The 22,491-nt window shown below is 46.6% G+C and overlaps 1 protein-coding gene across 1 annotated transcript in view; it reads left to right on the forward strand.

The window, feature by feature from the left end:
• The window catches only part of STON2 (stonin 2), a 257,064-nt gene that overhangs the window by 53,865 nt on the left and 180,708 nt on the right, over positions 1–22,491 (forward strand). The window contains exons 3-4 of the mRNA XM_030213724.1: positions 16,463–16,705; positions 21,352–21,606. Of these exons, the coding sequence (XP_030069584.1) occupies positions 16,561–16,705; positions 21,352–21,606 (400 nt within the window). The 5' untranslated portion in view covers positions 16,463–16,560. The remainder of the gene's footprint in view (positions 1–16,462; positions 16,706–21,351; positions 21,607–22,491) is intronic.

Here is a 22,491-nt window from a genome sequence, read left to right on the forward strand (position 1 = left end):
TCTCCAAACTGATGCCAAAATACCTCTCTTTCCTAAAACATCCTCACTGGTTATAGGCCATTCAGCAAAAAGTGTTGGTTCTCTGCCCCAGTGTTCCCCTCATCCATGCTATAATTTATTATTAATTTAGATTTTTTTCACACCTTTTTGGTAGTAGCTCAAGGTGAGTTGTATTCAGGTACACTGGGTATTTCTCTGTCCCTGGAGGGCTCACAGTTTAAGTTTGTACCTGAGGCATTAGTGACTTGCCCAAGATTACAAGGAGCAGCAGTGGGATTTGAACTGGCCACCTGTGACTATCAAGACTGGTGCTCTAACCACTCCTCCATCCTTCTGCTTTCCTACATGTGAAAGGGGGCCAGTGCTTTCACCTCTCTCTCTGTCATCTGTCCAAGGCTTTGTCCAGTACCCAGGACACTACTGGTTCGGAAGCCACATGCTCCACAACAGAAATTTGTATAACAGTGCCTGTTCGGTGTTTGGTACACTATATATTAGGCTATTTCGTTTAGAAGCCATAGCACTTGTGCACTATACAGGGACTCCTGAGGCAGACCCTCATGGCCAAAACACGATTCGTGTCGAGTCCATTGCATATTTTGTTGAGTAAACTTTTGATGTGAACTCTCTTGAGTCCGTTAGGTGTTTTTATATCATCCTTTGTGTCACCTTTGCTGTGTTTGCTTGCTTACATTATCCTGTGTGAAGGTTTTTTGTTTCTGTGCTTGTCGATTCGAGAAAGACGCAAAGACCAGCTTCCGTCCAATACTACTACTACTTATAACCTGAGTGACCTCATCAACTCCTCCCTTGCAATTAATGTAGGGTGAGCCAGCTACAAAACACTCCCATCAGTCAATAGGCAAAGACAAGGGGTACTCATGCTTAGAGATTCCCATGGAATAAGTTTTCAACAATGTACACTGAGACCTGTTTTGGAATTACTGGAACATGTGGTGATAAGTACATAAGTACTGCCATACTGGGACAGACTGAAGGTCCATCAAGCCCATCATCCTGTCTCCAACAGTGGCCACTCCAGATCACAAGTACCTGGCAAGATCTCAAAACAGAACAATACATTTTGTGCCACTTGTTCTAGAAATAAGCAGTGGGTTTTCCCCAAGTCCATTTTAATAATGGTCTATGGATATTTCCTTTAGGAAGCCATCCAAACCTTTTTTTAAACCCCGCTAAGCTAACTGCTTTTATTACATTCTCTGGCAACGAATTCCAGAGTTTAATTACACGTTGAGTGAAGAAATATTTTCTCCTGTTCGTTTTAAATTTACTACTTTCAAGCTTCATTGCATGCCCCCTAGTCCTAGTATTTTTGGAAAGAGTAAACAAGTCACTCAGAGATGAAGCAAGCTAATTTTTAGCCTAGCTGATGCAAGTGAGTTTATTTTATCCTGTCAGTAACAGCTCACCGCTGATAGCAGATGCCAGTCCCACTAGTGTGATTTGAGCTGGACCAAGATCTTACTCTTAGCCAACTGGTCACAAGAGTCTTTTCTTCGCCTGGTGTCATTCCTTTGTTTCTTCAAATGAAACGGACCCTGCCATGAGTTTTTTATTTTTGTTACATTTGTACCCTGCGCTTTCCCACTCATGGCAGGCTCAATGCAGCTTACATGGGGCAATGGAGGGTTAAGTGACTTGCCCAGAGTCACAAGGAGCTGCCTGTGCCTGAAGTGGGAATCCAACTCAGTTCCTCAGTTCCCCAGAACCAAAGTCCACCACCCTAACCACTAGGCCACTCCAGTGCCAGGAATCTTCATCTGGAGCTTACCGGAACTCCAAATGTTTCTAGAAAGATAAGGGATGGATTATCACCAGGAACTACTGGTGGGGGAGGGGAGTAAATTTACCCCAATTTTGATGAATAGATTTAAGAAGAATTTGTTTAGCTGAAAATTAGTCTACACGTAATTGGCCAAAATCAACTTGCCTACGTCAGATGCTTAGCTAAGTTGATAATAGTCGCTTAAGATATTTCCAGGGTATGCCTCATATTCCAAGCTGGATAAAAAATATTAAGGAGTCCTTTTACTAAGTGTAGACGCATGTTTTGGGTGCGCGCAGAATTATTTTTCAGTGCAGCTACAAAAATATGCCTTTTAAAAACCTTTTGCCGAAAATGGACGTGCGGCAAAATGAAAATTGCCGCACGTCCATTTTGGGTCTGAGACCTTACTGCAAGTCATTGACCTAGCAGTAAGGTCTCACGTGGTAACTGGGTGGTAATGGTCTACGCATGTCAAGTGCAACTTGACGTGCGTTATCTGCCGCACATCGGAAAAAATATATATTTTTCCGACGCACATAGTGGACACACGCCAAAATTGAAATTACTGCAAGGGCCACGCGGTAACCGGGTGGTAACTCCAATTTGGCGCGCGTAGGCGCCTACGTGGCTCAGTAAACGAGCCCCTAAAATGCACGCAGAGAGCCAACTTCCCTCTTTGCAGGATTCTAACCCTTGTTCACTTGTTCAGAACCCTTATTTTATCATCCTCACTTTAGTATTCCTTTATCTCTTGTTTGTCCTGTTTGTCCTAATTAGATTGTAAGCTCTGTCGAGCAGGGACTGTCTCTTCATGTTCAAGTGTTCAGCGATGCGTACATCTAGTAGCGCTATAGAAATGATAAGTAGTAGTAGTAGTAGTCTTTGGGATTCTGTACAGAATCTTGCTAATCTTTGGGATTCTGGAATTTTGCCACTCTTTGGAATTCCACACAGAATCTTGCTACACTTTGGGATTCCGAATCTTGCTACTCTCTGGGATTCTGCACAGAATCTTGCTACACTTTGGGATTCTGGAATTTTGCCACTCTTTAGAATTCCGCACAGAATCTTGCTAATCTTTGGGATTCTGGAATTTTGCCACTCTTTGGGATTCCGCACAGAATCTTGCTAATCTTTGGGATTCTGGAATTTTGCCACTCTTTGGGATTCCACACAGAATCTTGCTACACTTTGGGATTCCGGAATCTTGCTACTCTCTGGGATTCTGCACAGAATCTTGCTACTCTTTGTCATCCCTTATTTGTCCTGTTTGTCTGTCCTGATTAGATTGTAAGCTCTGTCGAGCAGGGACTGTCTCTTCATGTTCAAGTGTACAGCGATGCGTACATCTAGCAGCGCTATAGAAATGATAAGTAGTAGTAGTAGTTTTTGGGATTCCGGAATCTTGCTACTCTCTGGGATTCTGCACAGAATCTTGCTACACTTTGAGATTCCGGAATCTTGCTACTCTTTGTCCTTATCCCTTATGTGTGCTGTTTGTCTGTACTGATTAGATTGTAAGCTCTGTTGAGCAGGGACTGTCTCTTCATGTTCAAGTGTCCAGCACTGCATAAGTCTAGTAGCACTATAGAAATGAAAAGTAGTAGTCTTTGGGATTCCGGAATCTTGCTACTCTTTGGGATTCCACACAGAATCTTGCTAATCTTTGGGATTCTGGAATTTTGCCACTCTTTGGAATTCTGTACAGAATCTTGCTAATCTTTGGGATTCTGGAATTTTGCTACTCTTTGGGATTCCGCACAGAATCTTGCTAATCTTTGGGATTCTGGAATTTTGCCACTCTTTGGAATTCCACACAGAATCTTGCTACACTTTGGGATTCCGGAATCTTGCTACTCTCTGGGATTCTGCACAGAATCTTGCTACTCTTTGTCATCCCTTATTTGTCCTGTTTGTCTGTCCTGATTAGATTGTAAGCTCTGTCGAGCAGGGACTGTCTCTTCATGTTCAAGTGTACAGCGCTGCGTACGTCTAGTAGCGCTATAGAAATGATAAGTAGTAGTAGTAGTCTCTTAATAACAATGTGCAGTGCAGTAACTTACACAAGGAAGAGAGAAAGTTTGACTTAGTTTTGCTATCAGATGATGTGTTTCAGCCGCTCAGAAGGATGGGCCAGTGGCAATGATTCCCACAGGCGTACAGTGCTGTAATGAACCGATATACACCATCAAGAGAATAAGCTGCCTTTTAATTTAAAAGCCATTTTCTCTGTAGTTTGGAGCTTGGCATATATTACGTTACCTCTTCAATGGTTGCTCCCTGTCACTTTCCACATGGGGCTCTGTGGTAGCTGACGACACAGAAGCAAGCCTGAAATTTACAGAAGGTGGTACTTTTAATTGAAAGGTTACTTTCTCTTTTAGAGAGTGTATACTTTCATGTTCTCTGAGGAGCCATTTCAGCCTCACAGCCCTTCGAGTCAAAAACTTTGAAATGTCTCTTTGAAATAACATTTCAACAGAGGAGTTCAAGGGAAAATGAATTGTACAGGGCTCCCATACAAACAAGTTCTGGGATATGAGTTCATTAATTCTCCGCTACACCCTGGGCAAGTTGCTTTATCTCTCGCTACCTCTGGAAGCTACTTTTTTGTGTGTGACTACAAATTAGTTCCTATAATTTATTAATTTTGAAAAGCTTGCATGGCCTCATTTTTGGATAATACTTAAGAATGAACCCTGTAGCCTGCAAGGAAGCTGACTTTACACAGTAGGAATCCAATGATAGGAATGTTATACTACTACTACTACTACTACTTAACATTTGTAGAGCGCTACAAGGGTTACGCAGCGCTGTACAAATTAACGAATAAGGGCGGTCCCTGCTCAGAAGAGCTTACATTCTAAAGGACGAAATGTCAAGTTGGGGTAGATGAGATTTCCTGAGAAGAGATGAAGAGATTAGGTGCCGAAAGCGACATTGAAGAGGTGGGCTTTGAGCAATGATTTGAAGATGGGTAGGGAGGGGGCCCAGCGTATGGGCTCAGGGATTTTGTTCCAAGCATGGGGTGAGGCGAGGCAGAAAGGGCGAAGCCTAGAGTTGGCGGTGGTGGAGAAGGGTACTGAAAGGAGGGATTTGTCTTGAGAGCGGAGGTTACGGGTAGGGACGTAAGGGGAGATGAGGGTAGAGAGGTAAGGAGGGGCTGCAGATCGAGTGCATCTGTAGGTGAGTAGGAGAAGCTTGAACTGTATTCGGTATCTGATCGGAAGCCAGTGAAGTGACTTGAGGAGAGGGGTGATATGAGTATATCAGTTAAGGCGGGAGATAAGACGTGCGGCAGAGTTCTGAATGGACTGAAGGGGGGATAGATGGCTAAGTGGGAGGCCGGTGAGGAGTAGGTTGCAGTAGTCAAGGCGAGAGGTAATGAGAGAGTGGATGAGAGTTTGGGTGGTGTGCTCGGAGAGGAAGGGGCGAATTTTGCTAATGTTATACAGTAATACATTGGTTTTTCAGTGATAAACTTAGTGTTTATGGCTTTGGTCTAATAGCTTGTATTTGTCACGTCTAAGGAAAACTTACTTAGAAATGTGCTGAATGCGTCAGGCCGAGGAGAAGGGTTGGAGGTCATTCGGAGATCTCATTTACTTTTCCTGTGAAATGGAAAACATAAATTTCAAAGGGGCTGTTTTAGTAAGCTGTGTTAGACAATAATACATGCCTAAGGCAGCTTAACATAGCAAGACACGCTCACCAGGGGCATAGCCAGACTAGCGGGAGGGGGGTCCAGAGCCTGAGGTGAGGGGGCACATTTTAGCCCCCCCCCGGCGCCGCCGCCACCACCACCAACAACTTTGATGACCCCTGCCGACGACCCTCTCGACCCCCCTCCCACCGCCAACCCTCCCCTGCCACTGTTGTCGCCGTGGGCTACCTTTGCTGACGGGGGACCCCAATCCCCGCCAGCCGAGGTCCTCTTCTTCCTGTGAAGGCTTCGTTCTCTTTCTGATGTCCAAACAGAACAAAGCCTTCGTGGGACCTCAGCTGGCGGGGATTGGGGTCCCCCGCCAGCAAAGGTAGCCCATAGCGATGATGGCGGTGGCGGCTGAGGAGGGTTGGCGGCGGGAGGGGGGGGTCAAGAGGGTCGTCGGCAAGGGGGTCCAGGGCCAAATCTATGGGGGCCCAGGCCCCCGTGGCCCCATGTAGCTACGCCACTGGCTCAGACGTCCTGCTGTAACTGCCAAAAGTGCATGTGCTAACCGTGCAATAAAAAATTTTTTTTTTTTTTTTTGAGGGGCATGTTAAGGGGTGGAGAGCGGGGGTGTTCCTTGTGCTAAACAGTTATGGGCCTTTTTACTAAGCTACGCAACGCCCAACGTGCGCCAATTCAGAGTTGCTGCCCGGCTACCATGTGGCCCGGGCAGTAATTTCATTTTTTACCCGCAGCGGAAAATAATTTTTATTTTCTGGCCTGCGGTAATCGTCATCCTATGCGCGTAGATGGTTACAGCGTAAGACCTTACCACTAAGTCACTGGGTAGCGGTACGGTCTCAGACCCAAAATAGACGTGTGCCAATTTTTATTTTGCCACACTTCCATTTTTGGCAAAAATTAAAAAAAAAAAGGCCTTTTTACAGGAGCGCCAAAAAATGGATCTGCGCATGCCCAAAACACGCACCTACAGTAGCGCAGCCCATCTTTCAGTGCGCCCTAGTAAAAGGACCCCTTAGTGCATCAACATTGAGTAGAATGGAAATGAATTACAGCCAGGTGGGTTTCCTATGTATGGCTTAAGATTTTATTTTTGTTACATTTGTACCCTGCGCTTTCCCACTCATGGCAGGCTCAATACAGTGGGCAATGGAGGGTTAAGTGACTTGCCCAGAGTCACAAGGAGCTGCCTGTGCTGGGAATTGAACTCAGTTCCTCAGGACCAAAGTCCACCACCATAGATGGTCGGTAGCCCAACTGTTCGGGGAGGCTAAAGGGGGCGGAGCTTACCTCCATACGCTCCGTGGCAGCGACGTCAATGAAGAAAAAGACTACAGGCTCGCCGCCAGCTTCTCCCTTCTCTCTGCACACAGTGTCCCGCCTTCTGCGGTGATGCATTTCCTGTTTCCGCGAGAGCGGGACACTGTGTGCAGAGAGAAGGGAGAAGCTGGCGGCGAGCCTGTAGTCTTTTTCTTCATTGACGTCGCTGCCACGGAAATAAAAGATGAAAATGCGCGGGGCGGGAGGGTGGGCTGCACCACAAGCAGAAGTCGACGATTGGGCTGGGGAGGCTTAGTGACCTCATCAACTCCTCCCTTGCAATTAATGTAGGGTGAGCCAGCTACAAAACACTCCCATCAGTCAATAGGCAAAGACAAGGGGTACTCATGCTTAGAGATTCCCATGGAATAAGTTTTCAACAATGTACACTGAGACCTGTTTTGGAATTACTGGAACATGTGGTGATAAGTACATAAGTACTGCCATACTGGGACAGACTGAAGGTCCATCAAGCCCATCATCCTGTCTCCAACAGTGGCCACTCCAGATCACAAGTACCTGGCAAGATCTCAAAACAGAACAATACATTTTGTGCCACTTGTTCTAGAAATAAGCAGTGGGTTTTCCCCAAGTCCATTTTAATAATGGTCTATGGATATTCCTTTAGGAAGCCATCCAAACCTTTTTTTAAACCCCGCTAAGCTAACTGCTTTTATTACATTCTCTGGCAACGAATTCCAGAGTTTAATTACACGTTGAGTGAAGAAATATTTTCTCCTGTTCGTTTTAAATTTACTACTTTCAAGCTTCATTGCATGCCCCCTAGTCCTAGTATTTTTGGAAAGAGTAAACAAGTCACTCAGAGATGAAGCAAGCTAATTTTTAGCCTAGCTGATGCAAGTGAGTTTATTTTATCCTGTCAGTAACAGCTCACCGCTGATAGCAGATGCCAGTCCCACTAGTGTGATTTGAGCTGGACCAAGATCTTACTCTTAGCCAACTGGTCACAAGAGTCTTTTCTTCGCCTGGTGTCATTCCTTTGTTTCTTCAAATGAAACGGACCCTGCCATGAGTTTTTTATTTTTGTTACATTTGTACCCTGCGCTTTCCCACTCATGGCAGGCTCAATGCAGCTTACATGGGGCAATGGAGGGTTAAGTGACTTGCCCAGAGTCACAAGGAGCTGCCTGTGCCTGAAGTGGGAATCCAACTCAGTTCCTCAGTTCCCCAGAACCAAAGTCCACCACCCTAACCACTAGGCCACTCCAGTGCCAGGAATCTTCATCTGGAGCTTACCGGAACTCCAAATGTTTCTAGAAAGATAAGGGATGGATTATCACCAGGAACTACTGGTGGGGGAGGGGAGTAAATTTACCCCAATTTTGATGAATAGATTTAAGAAGAATTTGTTTAGCTGAAAATTAGTCTACACGTAATTGGCCAAAATCAACTTGCCTACGTCAGATGCTTAGCTAAGTTGATAATAGTCGCTTAAGATATTTCCAGGGTATGCCTCATATTCCAAGCTGGATAAAAAATATTAAGGAGTCCTTTTACTAAGTGTAGACGCATGTTTTGGGTGCGCGCAGAATTATTTTTCAGTGCAGCTACAAAAATATGCCTTTTAAAAACCTTTTGCCGAAAATGGACGTGCGGCAAAATGAAAATTGCCGCACGTCCATTTTGGGTCTGAGACCTTACTGCAAGTCATTGACCTAGCAGTAAGGTCTCACGTGGTAACTGGGTGGTAATGGTCTACGCATGTCAAGTGCAACTTGACGTGCGTTATCTGCCGCACATCGGAAAAAATATATATTTTTCCGACGCACATAGTGGACACACGCCAAAATTGAAATTACTGCAAGGGCCACGCGGTAACCGGGTGGTAACTCCAATTTGGCGCGCGTAGGCGCCTACGTGGCTCAGTAAACGAGCCCCTAAAATGCACGCAGAGAGCCAACTTCCCTCTTTGCAGGATTCTAACCCTTGTTCACTTGTTCAGAACCCTTATTTTATCATCCTCACTTTAGTATTCCTTTATCTCTTGTTTGTCCTGTTTGTCCTAATTAGATTGTAAGCTCTGTCGAGCAGGGACTGTCTCTTCATGTTCAAGTGTTCAGCGATGCGTACATCTAGTAGCGCTATAGAAATGATAAGTAGTAGTAGTAGTAGTCTTTGGGATTCTGTACAGAATCTTGCTAATCTTTGGGATTCTGGAATTTTGCCACTCTTTGGAATTCCACACAGAATCTTGCTACACTTTGGGATTCCGAATCTTGCTACTCTCTGGGATTCTGCACAGAATCTTGCTACACTTTGGGATTCTGGAATTTTGCCACTCTTTAGAATTCCGCACAGAATCTTGCTAATCTTTGGGATTCTGGAATTTTGCCACTCTTTGGGATTCCGCACAGAATCTTGCTAATCTTTGGGATTCTGGAATTTTGCCACTCTTTGGGATTCCACACAGAATCTTGCTACACTTTGGGATTCCGGAATCTTGCTACTCTCTGGGATTCTGCACAGAATCTTGCTACTCTTTGTCATCCCTTATTTGTCCTGTTTGTCTGTCCTGATTAGATTGTAAGCTCTGTCGAGCAGGGACTGTCTCTTCATGTTCAAGTGTACAGCGATGCGTACATCTAGCAGCGCTATAGAAATGATAAGTAGTAGTAGTAGTTTTTGGGATTCCGGAATCTTGCTACTCTCTGGGATTCTGCACAGAATCTTGCTACACTTTGAGATTCCGGAATCTTGCTACTCTTTGTCCTTATCCCTTATGTGTGCTGTTTGTCTGTACTGATTAGATTGTAAGCTCTGTTGAGCAGGGACTGTCTCTTCATGTTCAAGTGTCCAGCACTGCATAAGTCTAGTAGCACTATAGAAATGAAAAGTAGTAGTCTTTGGGATTCCGGAATCTTGCTACTCTTTGGGATTCCACACAGAATCTTGCTAATCTTTGGGATTCTGGAATTTTGCCACTCTTTGGAATTCTGTACAGAATCTTGCTAATCTTTGGGATTCTGGAATTTTGCTACTCTTTGGGATTCCGCACAGAATCTTGCTAATCTTTGGGATTCTGGAATTTTGCCACTCTTTGGAATTCCACACAGAATCTTGCTACACTTTGGGATTCCGGAATCTTGCTACTCTCTGGGATTCTGCACAGAATCTTGCTACTCTTTGTCATCCCTTATTTGTCCTGTTTGTCTGTCCTGATTAGATTGTAAGCTCTGTCGAGCAGGGACTGTCTCTTCATGTTCAAGTGTACAGCGCTGCGTACGTCTAGTAGCGCTATAGAAATGATAAGTAGTAGTAGTAGTCTCTTAATAACAATGTGCAGTGCAGTAACTTACACAAGGAAGAGAGAAAGTTTGACTTAGTTTTGCTATCAGATGATGTGTTTCAGCCGCTCAGAAGGATGGGCCAGTGGCAATGATTCCCACAGGCGTACAGTGCTGTAATGAACCGATATACACCATCAAGAGAATAAGCTGCCTTTTAATTTAAAAGCCATTTTCTCTGTAGTTTGGAGCTTGGCATATATTACGTTACCTCTTCAATGGTTGCTCCCTGTCACTTTCCACATGGGGCTCTGTGGTAGCTGACGACACAGAAGCAAGCCTGAAATTTACAGAAGGTGGTACTTTTAATTGAAAGGTTACTTTCTCTTTTAGAGAGTGTATACTTTCATGTTCTCTGAGGAGCCATTTCAGCCTCACAGCCCTTCGAGTCAAAAACTTTGAAATGTCTCTTTGAAATAACATTTCAACAGAGGAGTTCAAGGGAAAATGAATTGTACAGGGCTCCCATACAAACAAGTTCTGGGATATGAGTTCATTAATTCTCCGCTACACCCTGGGCAAGTTGCTTTATCTCTCGCTACCTCTGGAAGCTACTTTTTTGTGTGTGACTACAAATTAGTTCCTATAATTTATTAATTTTGAAAAGCTTGCATGGCCTCATTTTTGGATAATACTTAAGAATGAACCCTGTAGCCTGCAAGGAAGCTGACTTTACACAGTAGGAATCCAATGATAGGAATGTTATACTACTACTACTACTACTACTTAACATTTGTAGAGCGCTACAAGGGTTACGCAGCGCTGTACAAATTAACGAATAAGGGCGGTCCCTGCTCAGAAGAGCTTACATTCTAAAGGACGAAATGTCAAGTTGGGGTAGATGAGATTTCCTGAGAAGAGATGAAGAGATTAGGTGCCGAAAGCGACATTGAAGAGGTGGGCTTTGAGCAATGATTTGAAGATGGGTAGGGAGGGGGCCCAGCGTATGGGCTCAGGGATTTTGTTCCAAGCATGGGGTGAGGCGAGGCAGAAAGGGCGAAGCCTAGAGTTGGCGGTGGTGGAGAAGGGTACTGAAAGGAGGGATTTGTCTTGAGAGCGGAGGTTACGGGTAGGGACGTAAGGGGAGATGAGGGTAGAGAGGTAAGGAGGGGCTGCAGATCGAGTGCATCTGTAGGTGAGTAGGAGAAGCTTGAACTGTATTCGGTATCTGATCGGAAGCCAGTGAAGTGACTTGAGGAGAGGGGTGATATGAGTATATCAGTTAAGGCGGGAGATAAGACGTGCGGCAGAGTTCTGAATGGACTGAAGGGGGGATAGATGGCTAAGTGGGAGGCCGGTGAGGAGTAGGTTGCAGTAGTCAAGGCGAGAGGTAATGAGAGAGTGGATGAGAGTTTGGGTGGTGTGCTCGGAGAGGAAGGGGCGAATTTTGCTAATGTTATACAGTAATACATTGGTTTTTCAGTGATAAACTTAGTGTTTATGGCTTTGGTCTAATAGCTTGTATTTGTCACGTCTAAGGAAAACTTACTTAGAAATGTGCTGAATGCGTCAGGCCGAGGAGAAGGGTTGGAGGTCATTCGGAGATCTCATTTACTTTTCCTGTGAAATGGAAAACATAAATTTCAAAGGGGCTGTTTTAGTAAGCTGTGTTAGACAATAATACATGCCTAAGGCAGCTTAACATAGCAAGACACGCTCACCAGGGGCATAGCCAGACTAGCGGGAGGGGGGTCCAGAGCCTGAGGTGAGGGGGCACATTTTAGCCCCCCCCGGCGCCGCCGCCACCACCACCAACAACTTTGATGACCCCTGCCGACGACCCTCTCGACCCCCCTCCCACCGCCAACCCTCCCCTGCCACTGTTGTCGCCGTGGGCTACCTTTGCTGACGGGGGACCCCAATCCCCGCCAGCCGAGGTCCTCTTCTTCCCGTGAAGGCTTCGTTCTCTTTCTGATGTCCAAACAGAACAAAGCCTTCGTGGGACCTCAGCTGGCGGGGATTGGGGTCCCCCGCCAGCAAAGGTAGCCCATAGCGATGATGGCGGTGGCGGCTGAGGAGGGTTGGCGGCGGGAGGGGGGGGTCAAGAGGGTCGTCGGCAAGGGGGTCCAGGGCCAAATCTATGGGGGCCCAGGCCCCCGTGGCCCCATGTAGCTACGCCACTGGCTCAGACGTCCTGCTGTAACTGCCAAAAGTGCATGTGCTAACCGTGCAATAAAAAATTTTTTTTTTTTTTTTTGAGGGGCATGTTAAGGGGTGGAGAGCGGGGGTGTTCCTTGTGCTAAACAGTTATGGGCCTTTTTACTAAGCTACGCAACGCCCAACGTGCGCCAATTCAGAGTTGCTGCCCGGCTACCATGTGGCCCGGGCAGTAATTTCATTTTTTACCCGCAGCGGAAAATAATTTTTATTTTCTGGCCTGCGGTAATCGTCATCCTATGCGCGTAGATGGTTACAGCGTAAGACCTTACCACTAAGTCACTGGGTAGCGGTACGGTCTCAGACCCAAAATAGACGTGTGCCAATTTTTATTTTGCCACACTTCCATTTTTGGCAAAAATTAAAAAAAAAAAGGCCTTTTTACAGGAGCGCCAAAAAATGGATCTGCGCATGCCCAAAACACGCACCTACAGTAGCGCAGCCCATCTTTCAGTGCGCCCTAGTAAAAGGACCCCTTAGTGCATCAACATTGAGTAGAATGGAAATGAATTACAGCCAGGTGGGTTTCCTATGTATGGCTTAAGATTTTATTTTTGTTACATTTGTACCCTGCGCTTTCCCACTCATGGCAGGCTCAATACAGTGGGCAATGGAGGGTTAAGTGACTTGCCCAGAGTCACAAGGAGCTGCCTGTGCTGGGAATTGAACTCAGTTCCTCAGGACCAAAGTCCACCACCATAGATGGTCGGTAGCCCAACTGTTCGGGGAGGCTAAAGGGGGCGGAGCTTACCTCCATACGCTCCGTGGCAGCGACGTCAATGAAGAAAAAGACTACAGGCTCGCCGCCAGCTTCTCCCTTCTCTCTGCACACAGTGTCCCGCCTTCTGCGGTGATGCATTTCCTGTTTCCGCGAGAGCGGGACACTGTGTGCAGAGAGAAGGGAGAAGCTGGCGGCGAGCCTGTAGTCTTTTTCTTCATTGACGTCGCTGCCACGGAAATAAAAGATGAAAATGCGCGGGGCGGGAGGGTGGGCTGCACCACAAGCAGAAGTCGACGATTGGGCTGGGGAGGCTTAGCCTCCCCAAGCCTCTTATACGGGGCGCCTATGTCCACCACCCTAACCACTAGGCCACTCCTCCACTACTTTTCTTTGTTTGAGTGGAGGAGTGGCCTAGTCGTTAGATCACTGGTCTTGCAATCCAGAGGTGACTGGTTCAAATCCCACTGCTGCTCCTTGTGATCTTGGGCAAGTCACTTAACCCTCCCTTGCCTCAGGTACAAACTTAGATTGGGAGCCCTCCTGGGACAGAGAAATATCCAGTGTACCTGAATGTAACTCACCTTGAGCTACTACTGAAAAAGGTGTGAGCAAAATCTAAATAAATAAACATTAGCACATACTAACTGGTTAGTTAGAGCAGGAATACAATGTGAGCCTTTACTGTCTACAAAAGGGGTAGCGGTAAAAGGACCTCAAAGAAACAAGGATTTTCACAATTCTAGCTGACTCTGGAGGCCTTTTTACTAAAGTGTGCTAGAATCTGGGCTTACATTCTGCTAAAGTGGGGTTTTAGCAAAAACGTGGAACTATTCTGGACCAACTGTTTCCTGGTCACGTACTAATTTTGTTGTTAGCACGTATTACCGGATAAAAAGTAACATGGGAGCACTTACCGCCTTCTATTTAGGAAACGCTATCTGCTCCATGTTAGCGTGTGGAAATCCGAATGCACAAGCTGGTTATCGCTTTCCATGCCCGTTCTCCATCTGTGCCATGCTCCTCAAAAACAATATTTTTAAAAAATACCTAACACGTGAATTAGCGCATGCAAACAGGCAGATTACCGCAAAACACTTTAACACATTTTGCAGTATTCCTTTTTTTCTGCGTTAACCCCCGAATTCTGTATAGTGCGCCTAGATTTAAATCCAGCTATATTTTACAATTACGGGCATAGATTAGATGCTTTAACAAGCTGCTAAAACATTGTTAACAGCTCTTGACAAGCAACAACAAGCACTAAATTGGCAAAAATTAGAATTTGCGCGCGTACATCGCTATGCATGTTGTGTAATGTACTGCGCCTAAATTCTAACTCGCACAGACAAAAACAGGCGTGGAAATGGGCATTTCACGGGCGTTCCAAAATATGGGCTAGTATGCATAAACCTACACGCAGGGATTTAAACCAGCCTTTCATTGGCGTAAATGGACACACATAGATTGTAGCATAAACTATGTGTATTCTAAATACTGTGCATAAATTTACGCACGGTCTTTAGCATACGCTTAGGCATAATTACCTACCACAAGTTAATTTTAGGCACTGTATATACAAACAGGTCCTAAGTGTGTGTTGTTGCTTAATGAACTGGCCACCTCTGGATTGCAAGACCGGTGCTCTAACCACTAGGCCACTCCTCCTCCCACTAGGCCACTCCTCCTCCCTTTCCTATCCAAGATACTTGAATGTGCTGTTCACCTCCGTTGCTTTGACTTTCTTTCATCTCAAGCTATTCTTGATCCACTTCAATCTGGCTTTCACCCCCTTCATTCAACTGAAACAGCGCTTGCTAAAGTCTCCAATGATCTGTTCCTGGCCAGATCCAAAGGTCTCTATTCTATCCTCATCCTTCTCGATCTATCTGCTGCTTTTGACACTGTTGATCACAGCCTACTCCTTGATATGCTGTCCTCACTTGGATTTCAGGGCTCTGTTCTTTCCTGGTTTTCTTCTTATCTCTCCCAGCGTACCTTTAGTGTATACTCTAGTGGATCCTCCTCTACGTCTATCCCACTGTCAGTTGGTGTACCTCAGGGATCTGTCCTGGGACCTCTTCTTTTCTCCATCTATACTTCTTCCCTTGGTACTCTGATCTCATCCCATGGTTTTCAGTATCATCTTTACACTAATGACTCCCAGATCTACCTCTCCACACCAGAAATCTCAGCCGAAACCCAGGCCAAAGTGTCAGCCTGCCTGTCTGACATTGCTGCCTGGATGTCTCAGCGCCATGTGAAACTAAACATGACCAAGACTGAGCTTCTCATCTTTTCCCCTAAACCAACCTCTCCTCCTCCCCCAATCTCTATTTCTGTGGATAACACTCTCATCCTTCCTGTCTCATCAGCTCGTAACCTTGGGGTCATCTTCGACTCCTCCCTCTCCTTCTCTGCACATATTCAGCAGACTGCTAAAACCTGTCGTTTCTTTCTCTATAATATCAGCAAAATTCACCCTTTCCTTTCTGAGCACACTACCTCATCCACGCTCTTATCACCTCTCGCTTAGACTATTGCAACTTGCTTCTCACAGGTCTCCCACTTAGCCATCTCTCTCCTCTTCAATCTGTTCAAAATTCAGCTGCATGACTAATATTCCGCCAGTGTCATTATGCTCATATTAGCCCTCTCCTCAAGTCACTTCACTGGCTTCCTATCTGTTTCCGCATACAGTTTAAACTCCTCTTATTGACTTATAAGTGCATTCACTCTGCAGCTCCTCAGTACCTCGCCACTCTCATATCTCCCTACATTCCTCCCCGGGATCTCTGTTCACTGGGTAAATCTCTGTTATCTGCACCCTTCTCCTCCACTGCTAACTCCAGACTCCGTTCCTTTTATCTTGCACCTTTTGCCTGGAATAGACTTCCTGAGCCGGTACGTCAAGCTCCATCTCTGGCCGTCTTCAAATCTAAGATAAAAGCCCACCTTTTTGATGCTGCTTTGAACTCCTAACCCTTATTCAGTTGTTCAGAACCCTTATTTTATCATCCTCACTTTAATATTCCCTTATCTCTTGTTTGTCCTGTTTGTCTGTCCTAATTAGATTGTAAGCTCTGTCGAGCAGGGACTGTCTCTTCATGTTCAAGTGTACAGCGCTGCATATGTCTAGTAGCGCTAGAGAAATGATAAGTAGTAGTAGTCTTTGGGATTCTGGAATCTTGCTACTCTTTGGGAGTCTGCACAGAATCTTGCTACTTTGGGATTCCAGAATCTTGCTATTCTTTGGGTTCCAGAATCTTGCTTTGTCCTTATCTCTTGTTTGTCCTGTTTGTCTGTCCTAATTAGATTGTAAGCTCTGTCGAGCAGGGACTACCTCTTCATGTTCAAGTGTACAGCGCTGCGTACGTCTAGTAGCACTTTAAAAATTATAAGTAGTAGTAGCAGTAATGCAATTTACTGAAAAGGCCCCTTTATTTCTGAAAGAGGGATTTCTGAGTGGTTTTACTGCTGACACCTGTTTTACTCTCTTACAGATCACAGGATGTTTTGTGGCAGCTGGAGGTCTTTGAGGAACCAGGCAGAAGAGATGTGGCCCGGGTTTGATGTATTCTTGCTCTGAGGCTTATCCACCATGGCTCTGCTTTCCTCACAAGCACTGCCAGGAAATGATGAGCAGCCCATGGCAAACCTGGCAGCACCACTGAGTGTCACGGCCACCCACAAGTCTGAATGGGTGTCCTTCAGTGAAGAAATGCCCTGTCCTTCCCCCTTGAACGGTAAGTTGTTTCCTAACTTCCTCTACCTTAGAAATGTTGAGAGCAAGTTTCAGAAGTCATTTACCTGGGTACATGGGTGTAGTTTGGGGGGGAGGGGGCAGTGCTCCCCCCCCCCTCCAAATGAGCTGCCACCCCATCCTCCAATCCTCCGAGCCGCCGGCAGCTTCTGCGAGAAAGCAGCACGCATGCTGCTTTAGACCTGCCCCCCCCCCCCCCCCCCCCGGAAGCCTTTCTTTCTCCTTCAACTTCCTGTTCCCATGCAGTTGAGAAGCTGTAGGAGAGCGAAGGGCCTCCGGGGCAGGTCTAAAGCAGCGTGCGTGCGGCTCGGGGAATTGGAAGAGGGGGAAGGGTGATACCAGGCGCAACTGGAAGACTCCAGTGCTGTGGTGGTGGCAGTGGTGGAAGCCGGGGGGAGGGGAGGGCTGCGGGCTCGAAGGAGATCGAGAGAGACACGCTCCACCCTTTGGCCCACTAAATGAAACTGTCAAACTACACCCATGCCTGGGTAGATAGTCTATTTGAAAATCACCCACCCTTTCCCTAGTAACAGTAAGTGCAGGAATCAACAATGTATGGACTTCTACTGAAGGGGAAAAAAAGCAGGTGAGCTCTGGGGAGGATTAGGTTGGGGAAAGGTGAAAAAAAAACAATATAGTTTGGAATTTCATAACTAGGGGGAGGGGTGTCTTTTACTAAGCTGCGGTAGCATTTTTAGCTCGTGGTAGAAATCAGCTGGCGGTAAAAGCCGAGACGCCCATAGGAATTTAATGGGCATCTCGGCATTTACCGCCAGCTCATTTCTACCGTTAGCTAAAAACATTACCGCAGCTTAGTAAAAGACCCCCAGGCTGCCCTGTGTAGAATGGAAAATGTATCCATAGAAAATGCGCACAATGTCGGGGGAAATTTTTTAAAGTACCTGCAGGCTTTGCACTAGTGTGGGTAGGTTTGAAAATTGCACCAATTATGGTGAAGGAAGTGAAAACAGTCTATCTGTCAATGAAGCCGTCTCTTCCTACAATACTATTCTATCCTCTGCTTTAGATATTCTTGCACCTCTCATGCCCCGTCCTATAAGGCGTACCAAACCCCAGCCTTGGCTGACCTCTAAAATCCGCTACGTATCCGCCGAACGTCTCTGGCTGAAATCTCGTGCCCTTGCTGACTTCATACCAGGGGCGTAGCCACGGGTGGGCCTGGACGGGCCCAGGCCCAGCCACTTTCCCTCCAAGCCCGCCCATCCACATCCTTGCTCAATGACGATGTTGCTGCTGTTTCTTCCGCGGCTCCGCCGGGTACGGCCGTCCGGGAGGCAGCGTTCAACGCAGCCTGCCTGCCCTTAATTCTTCTCTCCAGGCTCCGCTTCGCTGCATCGCTCCCTGCATTCTTCTCGCCTGTCACGCAGCGCTGCCATTCACACAGGCAGCTGCGCTCCCCCCTACCGCGTCCATCCGGTCCTAACAGGAAGTGCATCAGAGAGGACCGGATGGACACGACAAAGGGGAGCACAGCTGTCTGTGTGAATGGCAGCGCTGCGTGACAGGCGAGTAGAAGAATGCAGGGAGCGATGCAGCGGAGCCTGGGGAGAAGAATTAAGGGCAGGCAGGATTTGCACATGTGCAAAAATTGAACATGCGCAGGATAGAGCCAGTGTCTGACAGCTGTGGCTCGCGGACACTGCCACTGGCCACCCAAGAGGTAAGGTTATTCGGCAGGGAGGAAGTCTTAAGCTGGCGGGGCTTGAGGATCCTTGCCAGCACGGGTATTTTGTTTACTTTGGAGGGGGGGCACAGGTAGGGGGAGGGGTGGAGATGAAATTTTTGGCCCACCCACTTTAGCCTTGGGCCCACCCTAAATCGGCTGTCTGGCTACGCCACTGCTTCATACACTTCAAGTTCATGCTGACCTCCTTCCAATCTGCTCTTTTGCTTGCCAAACAGGACTATTACATCCAGCTTCTCTCAGCTCAAACCCTCGACCTCTCTTCGCCACACTGAACTCTCTCCTCAAGGTGCCTCCATCTCCAACTCCCCCCTCACTATCTCCTCAGACCCTAGCCGAGTTCTTCCATGACGAGGTTCAGAAGATAAACCTCAAATTCTCAACCAAGCCACCCCCACCTCTCCCTTCCCTTGTCCGTTCCCCTAACTCCCCAACCCCTCCGTCCTTTTCCTCCTTTCCCGAAATCACTGATGAGGAAACAACACATCTTTTCTCCTCCTCAAAACGAACTACCTGTTCCTCTGATCCCCTATGGGCGTCCTCTCATTTGCCATGTGGGAATCGCTAAGCGCGGCTTTGTAAAAGAAGCCCTAAGTTAAGTGCGCAACTGGCACTATTCAATAACTTGTGTGCCCAAATTTGTACACTACTCAGAAATTTGGGTGCGCAACTTTATAGAATCGGGGGGGGGGGGGGGGTTATAAGGGGGTTTTCTTAGTTTGAGGTGCTCCATAAATGGTTTCACACGTCAGGGTTGTGCAGACAATTTATTTTATATCGGCCCTCTCCCTTTTTTTCATTCAGCACACACACTCTCTTCTCTAAGAGAACAGATTTATGGTTTATGGTTTGTTGGGTTTGATATACTGCCTTCTGTACAAGCACCAAAGCGGTTTACAATAAAGATGTCATAAAAACACAGAGAGAATACAGAAATAGGGATTTGGAACGCCAATTAATTATAGAAAAGAAGATACAGACAACAAGGGCTGGATTCTGTACATGGCACCAAAAAAAGCACTGTTATATAAGCCAGGCTTAAAATTAGGCGTGGTTTATAGAATAGTGTGTTCACCCAGGAATCAAGCCTAACGGCTTGGCCATTTGCATCAACTAAAACGTGGTGTAAATGTACACGCCTACATTAGACGCGTATCCCCGTTATTCTGTAACTATGTGAAGTAATTTTAGGAACGCCCCTGTTACGCCCATCAACCTCCCATTTCCATGACGCCTTTTCAGATTGGTCCAAGAAAACAGCAGGGTAACCGATCTGCAAACTCCAAGATGGAAAACAGACAAAGCAGATACGTATATGAAAAAAATAGTATTTAATGGAAATTGAAATTAGAAAGCCCGTCACAGGCCATGTTTCGCCCAACTGGGCTGCATCAGGGGCTAATGGATATCTGTGTGATCATATAATTTTCACTTAAAAATATATTTGTTGAACTCACAAATGCAAAGTGGAATGAAAGAACTACTTAACCGAAGTCACTTCAAAGAGAAGAGTCATTTCAAAGCCGTAGGTCTATGTCTATCACAAAAAAAAACCCAACCAACCAAACAAACAAAAACCTCGGGTCCTTTTACTAAGCCGTGTAGGCACTTATGCACGCCAAACACATGCTAAATTGGAGTTACCGCCCGGTTACCAAGTGGCCCTTGCAGTAAATTCAGTTTTGGCGCGCGTCCGCTACGCACGTCTGAAAAATATTTTTTCTTTTCTGGCACGTGTAACGGACGCGCGTCAGATGCCACTTGGCGTGCGTAAGTCATTATGGCCCAAATTCTTTACCACTAGGTCTATGGCTGACGGGTAAGGTCTCAGACCCAAAATGGATGCGCGGTAATTTTGATTTTGCTGCACATCCATTTCTGGCAAGAAAAAAAAAAGAGGCATTTTTTTTTGCAGGCGCTCTGAAAACCCACGCCTACACTACTGCAAGCCATTTTTCAGCGTGCCTTTGTAAAAGGACCCCTCTTTTTTTTAGAGGGCAGGGGTTTCCTGGGCACTGAACAGACCTATTCCTTTCTGCATAAAAATTCAGTCTCTCCTCTCAGGAATCCTCTTCCACAAACAGGAATCTTCCCCCACTGTATTTAAGTGCTTCTCCTTTCTTTAGTTTGTTGCTCAGGCTCTCTCCAGTTCACTCTTTGCTTCATACGTCAGGCAGAGGGGTAGGTAAACTTGTGGCTTTTACATGTGCTTCACACAACTTAAAAGTCAAGGGAGGCTTCACACTGGACACAAACTAAATAAGCCCAAAGGTTGAGCCCTAAATAAAAGCACTACCTCACAGCAACAACCTCTAATCTATCACACACACACTCCAGAGGGCAGGCAGAACCACTGCAGCCATCTCTGCAAGGGATGCTGTAGAATGGTATAGTCCTGAATCCAGGAACTTATTGGGCTAATGAGGTCCTGAAAGGAACCTTACATGTCACTGTGCTCTTTTCTTGTGGATGGCAGGGGCGTAGCCAGACCTCGACAGAAGGGGAGGGGGCTAGAGCCCAAGGTGAGGGGGGGGGCACATTTTGGCCTGCCTCCCTGCTGACGCCCTCCCGCTGCTGCTGCTGCAGCTGCCGCTCCCCCCTCCCGCTGCCACTGGAAGGTACCTTGGCTGGGGAGGGTCTCCAAGCCCTGCCAGCTAAAGCGTTCGTCCCACGCTGGCCTTACATTGCTGGCGCCCTGTCCTGCTTTGAGAATCGTGCACGGCGCTGAAAAAAAAACAGGACAGGGCACCAGCAATGTAAGACCAACACAGGACCCCCGCCAGCCAAACCGGGGTCCCCGGAGCCAGTTTGAGGGGGTCCAGGCCCCCGTGGCCCCCCCATAGCTACGCCACTGGTGGATGGTGAGCTTCTACTGCAGGCATTGTCCATCTGATCCTTTCTGTCTGCTCCTTCCTCTGCTGTAGGTGACAAACAGGAGGCTGTTGAGAATTCCTCCTCTTCCTCTGAAAGTTCATTTGAAGACCACCGTAAACAGGATGGAGAGACCCAAGAGGGCCCGTGTCTATCTGAGCTGGCTGGTGCCACCAAAAAGGTGGGAGACCACGTTCCACCTGAGGACCCTTTCTTTGTGAAGCCAGATCTGTCTTCAGCCATCAGCACCTGGGTCCAGTTTGAAGAGACGCCGTGGAATGGTTCTTCCCCAGACTGTGGGCAAACAGGTGGGAAACGATGCATCTTACCTACTTGGTGCCCTCTCTCACCACATCTTCAACCCAAATGTGTGTCAGAAACCAAACCCCACACTTGGAGGATAATTCTATAAAACACCATCTAGGACAACAGGGTAGGCAGGTGCCTAGGCTATTTCAAACCTATTCTATACAGAAGTGTGTGCTTGCTTTTCTTTATAGCACAAATGACAGAAACATGCTTACATTTATGGTGCCATCACTTATACCCAGGGCTTTTTTTGAGGGGGTACTTGGGGGTACTGAGTACTGGCACCTTTTCCATTGTCTGCTAAAATTGACCCATGGACCCCAAGTTATAATGAAAGAGCTCAGGATCTACACACAGATTTTGCCTTGCCATAGATTCTTTGACTGGTTGCAGGGTCCTGGCTATTGTGGGGTGGGTGATCACCCCACCCCTAAAGGGTGGCCTAGAATTTGAATACCGGCACCTTTTTTGCTAGAAAAAAATGCACTGCTTATACCAGTCCTACAACTGGTGTAAATGTCTGTGCCTATATGTTAATTAGAAGACATATAAATTATAGAATACCTATAATAGTAATGTGGAGGGGCATAATCGAACGTCGCCGGTGAAATAGATTGCCGGCGATCTATTTTGGCGGTGGCGCAACAGCTGGCTGGAACCGTATTATCGAAAAAGATGGCCGGCCATTTTTTTTTCGATAATATGGTTTAGCCCGGCCAAATGCTAGAGTTTGCCAGGTTTGAGTTGGCCGGTTTTGTTTTTCAGCGATAATGGAAAAAAATGCCGGCCATCTCAAACCCGGCGAAATCCAAGGCATTTGGTCTTGGGAGGAGCCAACATTTGTAGTGCACTGGTCCCCCTGACACGCCAGGACAGCAACCGGG

Source organism: Microcaecilia unicolor, chromosome 9, assembly GCF_901765095.1.
Source record: "Microcaecilia unicolor chromosome 9, aMicUni1.1, whole genome shotgun sequence".
Lineage (NCBI taxonomy): Eukaryota > Metazoa > Chordata > Amphibia > Gymnophiona > Siphonopidae > Microcaecilia > Microcaecilia unicolor.